The following is a 6,649-nucleotide window of genomic DNA, read 5'->3' as shown; positions in this document are numbered from 1 at the left end:
TCTCTGCAGCGGGACACCACGAGCAAGCAATAAGAAATACTGTAAAAACATTTACAAACATGTTGGAATATACATGTAATTAAACCACAGTGGTCACAATGTCATACATCATTCTAAGGTAAGATAAAAACGTGAACAGGAAAACAGCTTGGTTACAGAACCAACAAAACGGTTGACTTAACACTTTTCCCGCTGACCAACATTTAACTCTGACTGTATAAATGTATTTTAACATTGTCACAGATGTGTTTGGATTGATCTCATTTTTTTCGGTGTCAAATACTTTAAATTCAGAATGATTATAGATGTTTGGTAATGCTGACCTTTCACCCTCGTGGGTGTCATGGTATCCTTGAGCTTTTATTGGCTGACTGACAGCAGCATGACTACCGGGCGGACCCTCGTCCGGTCAATGTATGGTTGGGGCTCTGTGATCATTTTCTAGGCCAGTGCTTTCAAACATTGTTGTGGTATATTTTAAAATAAGCAGCCATGCAAACGGATTCTTGAAGATATTGAATACGGTAAATGTAGCATTTCCCTTTGTTTTTCTTTTACTGAGGTAGGCACAGCGTTGTGGGACGGCGCAGAAACTGTAGGCAGGCATACTTACATATATATATATTATATTATATATATATATATTATATATATATCTAATATATTAATATCGGTGGAGTAGTAAAGTCACCTCATCATTTCAGATTAACACAACAGGAGACGAACGTGTACAAACAGTGTTTATCACAACACAACAGAAGAATCGATAGGGGGATGGGATATGAATGAACTTAATAATGTAAGCAAGGACATCGTTTTGTAACTGCATGACGGTGTGCTTGTCAGACTTGAACGTCAGTCATCAGTAATAATTCGTTTTTGCGGGGTGAGTTGAGAACCTGCACACTACAGCTCTCTGCTCATGTTCTAGACCACTCAAGAAACTGGCCTTGTTAAAACAGTCCTTTGCTCAAATGGGATGTTTAATCATTAATGAACAGTAAGGCAGATGGTCATAATAGTATTAAACTATTGATTAGGGCCCAACGGACACAGTAGTAAATGTAATTATCCTGTCAATTATTCATTAGGTCAAACAGGGCAAGTTCTGTTGTCCGTCAGACCCACTGCACTATTACAAAGTTAATGTACTAATGTGGTCAACAGAGTTCAAAGGGCACACTATCCCATGCTTTTTTTTTTTTTTTAATCCAGAAAGCAAATACAGAACTGCAAGCAAGATGGCAGCCAGTAAGGTAGCAATAGAGAAAAAGCAGAACCATCTGAAATCATAAATTCGTGACTACATATGTATGGAGAACATGTTGAATAAGCCTAAATCTTGAACATGGAAAACATTCTTACACTGCACACAAACAACTGTTAAAATCAAACTTTAACACTAACATTTACAGTTGATCTGTATGTTTCTTGACTGCAGTTTAAACATGTAGACAATATTTGTAATGTTTAATGCTTGGCCAATGTTTAAACTAACCATTCACACCCCTAGAGACAAAAACGCCAAACTTGATAATTTTTTTTTACTGTGTTTGTGTGTGCTGCTTTGTAATGGCGTTGTCATAGAAGACATTACAATTGTTGTCGTTGTGAGAAATGAAAGTATTTGCTTATTGTTCTTTGTGGGACGTATGTTTTATACACCTTTTGATCGCAATGGAAAGATTTGATTTGTCTTGCTTGTTTCCCTCTGGCAGTTCATAACACAAATCTGATGTCAAGAGCTGTAGGGGCCAAGAATGCAGGAGAAGCGCAACGTTCAAATCATAGAATGGGAAGACTTGGACAAGAAAAAGTTCTACTCCTTCGGGGTGTTTATGACTATGACCATCCGGGCAGGTGTGTACCCGGCCACACTGATCCGGACCCGGCTTCAGGTGCAGAAAGGGAAGAGTCTGTACAGCGGTACCTTCGATGCTTTCTTTAAAATCTTGAGTTCAGAGGGTGTCCGCGGACTTTACAGGGGATTCCTGGTCAACACGCTCACGTTGATATCCGGTCAGGCTTACATCACCACCTATGAACTGGTTAGGAAGTATGTGTCCACTTACACATCAAACAATACTGTGAAATCTCTTGTGGCAGGTGGGTCTGCGTCCCTCGTGGCTCAGAGCATCACAGTTCCTATTGACGTGGTCTCGCAGCACCTCATGATGCAGGGACAGGGAGGCGACATGGGCCGATTTAAAGTGAACGCCAAAGGGGTACAACCTGCAAAGCACAAAATGACATTCGGACAGACGAGGCATATTATCATTCAGATATTCACAACCGACGGCTTTAGGGGATTCTACAGAGGGTATGTGGCCTCGCTGTTAACATACATCCCCAATAGTGCTGTGTGGTGGCCTTTCTACCACTTCTATGCAGGTAAGTTCATCCTTTTTGTGGGTGATAGCATCTCTTAAAATACAATACACCCTGAACTTTAAACACTTCGTACAATTCTGAGTTGTGTGGACAAAGCTTTCAATAAAGTGACTACCAGTGGCATTTAAATAGACACATTTGTCATTAGATCTTTTACAGTACTGGTGGTATTATTTCAGGTGTGATTAAGTTATGGGCGTTTCGTTGTACAATAAAATGTAATGTGTGTTTAAAATAATTATTGTTTGATCAGAACTTCCACTTACAACATCTACAGAGTCATTCTGGTCATTTAGTGTGTAAATACATGTCGTGTATACAAACCCCCCCCAAAAAACTACCATGTATTTATTGGAGGGTACTGTAGTGTGTCGCTAAACCCTACAACACAATGTAAGTAAACAAACATGTTTCTACTGTACACAAAATGCAAAAGGCGGCAATGTAGGATATGGTGTTTTTATACAAGGTAATCTTATGTGATGAAGTTTATAATAGGGTATACATTACTGGCATTCAATATGTTTTTGTGGAAATGTTGGTAACATATAGCCCCACACAGTTGTAGATTAGATCTGTCAGTATTTTGACCTACATTTACCATATGCAGAGGCTGACAAGTAACTGAACCTCCTTACTAGGTTTTATCACAAACGGATAAGCTGTTCTCTCGCGGTTTGTAAAAGTGGAAATGTGAGGTGCAGACGGACCGGAGATGCTTGCTATCACCCAGATTCTCTCTTATCTTTTGCTGAAGAATGTCCTTACCAACTTTCAACACAAATAAATACATGGTTCTCAAGTTAAAAATCGAAAGTGTGACCTATATCTATGTACAGTACAGGCATGTCAACCATTTGCCTGGGATATGGAATTGAGTTAAACAGCATTTCTCAGCCTATGACTTACTTCCCTGCATTACAGTTTAAGGCAGGGGTGTCCACTCATGGTCCTAGAGGGCCATTCCACTCCTGGTTTAACACTTGTGTGTTCTGTTCACAGAGCAGCTGTCCAACTTGGCACCCACTAACTGCCCACACCTCCTCCTTCAAGCCATGGCTGGTCCTATGGCAGCCACAACAGCGTCTACAATCACAAACCCTATGGACGTAGTGAGAGCCAGAGTGCAGGTAATCCCCTACTGTAGGAATAGTGCCTCAACATGACATGCTGTAAAGATGTACTGTACAGTTACAGAGCTGGGTACTGTACAAACTTGGTTCATGTTGCATTTGATGTTAAATCTGTGAACCAGAAATGGCTTATTTTATCCATTAAAAATATTAGTTGCAGACGTAAACTTGTTTCCTGCTGTTTTCCAAGGAAATACGTTAATCGTAGCTATCATCTTTTCCTATTCCTCAGGAAGGAATCCCGATGTAAACAGATAATGAAACTTGCTAAGGACATTCTCAGGTTATAGGGAGGCTGTCTGCCTGACTGTGTCACTTACATTTTAGAATATGCTGAAGAACCGCTTATCCAGTTATGATTAAACTCAAAAAGGAATTTTCAGTGCCTTATAAAATACTGTAATAAATAACTCACCTTTTAAACTACATATCTGACTAGTGTTCTTCATTGGAACACCATGAAACGTATTATACAACAGGTTTTACCACTGACCAGCTTCTGACCAGTTGTGCTGATGACATGCTGCAGTTGAGTAGGATGAAGATACTGGTATCCAAAGACAACAGTAGAAAATAATTAGGTATAATTGACACCAGTTTCATTTGCTGCTATTTTCCTTAGCTTGCAAATGTATAACAAAAAATACACTGAAAATGATTGCATTAAGTAGCAAAGCCCCTGCAACCCATTGAAACAATTAAAGAACTGACATTTTTCATCATGGACTGGTCAGGTAATAGCCTTTGTTAATACAGAACATCTTTTGATGTGATTGTATTACTAATAAGCATGTGTGTTTGTCAGGTTGAAGGCAGATCATCTGTGATTGAGACATTCAAGCAGCTCATAGCAGAAGAAGGGATGTGGGGCATGACTAAGGGGCTGTCAGCCCGGATCATCTCCTCCACACCTACAGCCATCGTCATGGCGGTTGGGTACGAAACCCTGAAGAAAATGAGCCTCCGCCCTGAGCTTGTGGATTCCAGACATTGGTAGAGACTGTAAGAGGAGGAAAGGCAGAAAGAAAGCAAAAACGATTCCATATTCTCTGTGCACAAACACCCTTTTTATGTATGCTGGCCTTTTAATTTTGTTGCCTTGTAATAGAAGAAGTAGAAACTTTAAAATTGTTTTTAAGAGAGGTTGACATTAAAAATAAATGTAGTTTATGCAACTGGAATTAGTTTTAACCCTGTTGCATTGCATCCAGAATACTGGAGTTAAATGGAATGGACACTTTTTAAAGTTTTCTTTAAATTTTTTTTTAAAGGATCTCACAATCAAAGTATATTTCAATACATTATTATTAAGCTTTTGTCTGGTAAATTGGACACTCCAAATGGATAAATAACAAAAAAATAGTTTTTAGAATGTGTATTCTTTACCAGTTATTGATTCCTGAAAACCATAATTACATATTTGTATAAATCTATTGTAAATACTCCCTCCCCTCCACCCATCGCAAAAGCAGAGGGCAAGTTGAAGTAAAAAAACACATTACCCCCAAAATATTAACATCAAACTAGTTTAAAAGCTGCATTTTAATACTGGGAGGAAAATCAGTAAAAACAAAACCTACCAGATGTGTTCATTTTAAATGGCTTAATTATGTGTATGAGCTGCTGTGCATATAGTGATTTTGTAGTTTGTGTTTCTTTGAAAACTTATTATCCTTATAACTTAACAATACCTTGTAGGATTGATCTGAACATGTGTATACAATTCCACAATTCTGAGGGAATTAACAGGCACAGTAACACATGTTGATAACAAAGGGTTCCCCCAAAATAGAGGAGCATAATCATTCGCCAGCGCACATCAGTGCAATTTGCAGTGCTAGTTGCACTATTGTGTATTTATATTCTTTATATGTTGCTGAAGAATTAATATGAGCTGGTTTCATAGACCTCAGACTACAGTGACCACAGTAACATCAGGTTGTCCAAGATTATTGCTCATTGAGGTATGTGAATCCAACCATTTAAATATGGCCTTTTTGAGCCCAAGCACTCCAAATCACAACCTTTACTTTCCATTCAAATACTGGAGTGTCACCTCTAGAATAAAACAATATTCTGTAGCAGTAGCTTTCTCTGAACCCCTTAAATGCACAATTTAGCATTCAAGAGAAATAATAATTTGATATATGTATGCACACACTTATAAAAGCTCACCTGTCAACATTTTGTTGTGTTTTAGCAGTACTTATGTTGGTCACTAGGTGGGGCAATAGATACCAGTGAGATTCTAAACAATGTAATTGTTGTTACTTTTAAGGAACCTGTTTTAAATACCATTATTGTGTGATGTATACGAAATAGGAGATTGTCAATTGACTTCCTTACTTTCCTTCATATAGACTAAGCACTTTTTACAGCTCACGTCAGTTGTGAATACTTGTAATGGTCCACAGATAGGGTTAGGGTTTATTTAAGTAACTACTCTAATGTTTATTAGGGGTTTTGGTGAAAGCATGTATTGTAATGTGAAATACTTTTGTCACAATTACATGGTAATAAAATCGTAAATCTAATGCATGTTGCATTCCAGTTTCTTTGTGCACTATAAAAGTGCAAAATTTAGGCATTTTAAATGATGGGTGGAAATACGGAAATTGATGAAAAATAAGTCTGAATATTCCTGTAAAATATAAAGCTAGTGTACAAACAGAAGTACTACCATTATATGCCCACCTGTGTCACTATATGATAGGAGTGTATGGTACAGCAAAAGTGTTTTCCATAGAAGGGCCACTTTGGGCAGAATTGTGTGATTTGATACACAACACATCACAGACTGACACTGCCCACATACCCTACACTTACTGTACTGCACTAATAGGTTTCTCCTGGTACTTAATTGAAATATTGAAACCTACTAAAGCTTTAACTCGAGACATTTTAGCGTATACACTGTAAAGCCATAAGTATCTGCCGAATCACGTCTATAAAGCCTATTTTGCTCCATAAATGTTGGCCACCTGTTGCAATATGCAAAGTATGTACTGTTGGTGGAATTTGATACTCGTGCAAAAAACGTTTACAACTTATTTTTATTTTTTAACGTAAAAAATGCATAAAAGGCTCACAAATATTTATGGCTTTATATAATGACAATATATAAT

The 6,649-nt window shown here is 37.9% G+C and overlaps 1 protein-coding gene across 4 annotated transcripts; it reads left to right on the top strand.

Moving 5' to 3' along the window:
- The first annotated feature begins 29 nt into the window (after nucleotides 1–29).
- On the top strand, nucleotides 30–4,572 carry LOC121294946 (solute carrier family 25 member 44-like). Of its 4 annotated transcripts, XM_041219184.1 has the most exons (5): nucleotides 380–524; nucleotides 1,216–1,256; nucleotides 1,719–2,391; nucleotides 3,394–3,521; nucleotides 4,330–4,572. In XM_041219184.1, the coding sequence occupies exons 3-5, from the start codon at nucleotides 1,761–1,763 to the stop codon at nucleotides 4,519–4,521; spliced, it is 951 nt and encodes a 316-aa protein (XP_041075118.1). In that variant the 5' UTR covers nucleotides 380–524; nucleotides 1,216–1,256; nucleotides 1,719–1,760; the 3' UTR covers nucleotides 4,522–4,572. The 4 variants fall into 4 exon arrangements, with proteins under 4 accessions (XP_041075119.1, XP_041075120.1, XP_041075118.1 ...); XM_041219185.1 differs by lacking the exons at nucleotides 380–524; nucleotides 1,216–1,256 and adding an exon at nucleotides 30–118; XM_041219183.1 differs by lacking the exon at nucleotides 1,216–1,256.
- The last annotated feature ends 2,077 nt before the right edge of the window (nucleotides 4,573–6,649 follow it).

This window comes from Polyodon spathula, chromosome 19 (assembly GCF_017654505.1).
Source record: "Polyodon spathula isolate WHYD16114869_AA chromosome 19, ASM1765450v1, whole genome shotgun sequence".
NCBI classification, from domain to species: Eukaryota; Metazoa; Chordata; class Actinopteri; order Acipenseriformes; family Polyodontidae; genus Polyodon; species Polyodon spathula.
This window is presented reverse-complemented; position numbering and strand designations above follow the sequence as displayed.

Bases quoted from the DNA above. Each gene is read 5' to 3' on its own strand.
- LOC121294946 (XM_041219185.1), top strand. From the start codon at position 1,761: ATGCAGGAGAAGCGCAACGTTCAAATCATAGAATGGGAAGACTTGGAC. The intron at 2,392-3,393 runs GTAAGTTCATCC...TTCTGTTCACAG, and splicing joins TTTCTACCACTTCTATGCAG to AGCAGCTGTCCAACTTGGCA. The intron at 3,522-4,329 runs GTAATCCCCTAC...TGTGTTTGTCAG, and splicing joins TAGTGAGAGCCAGAGTGCAG to GTTGAAGGCAGATCATCTGT.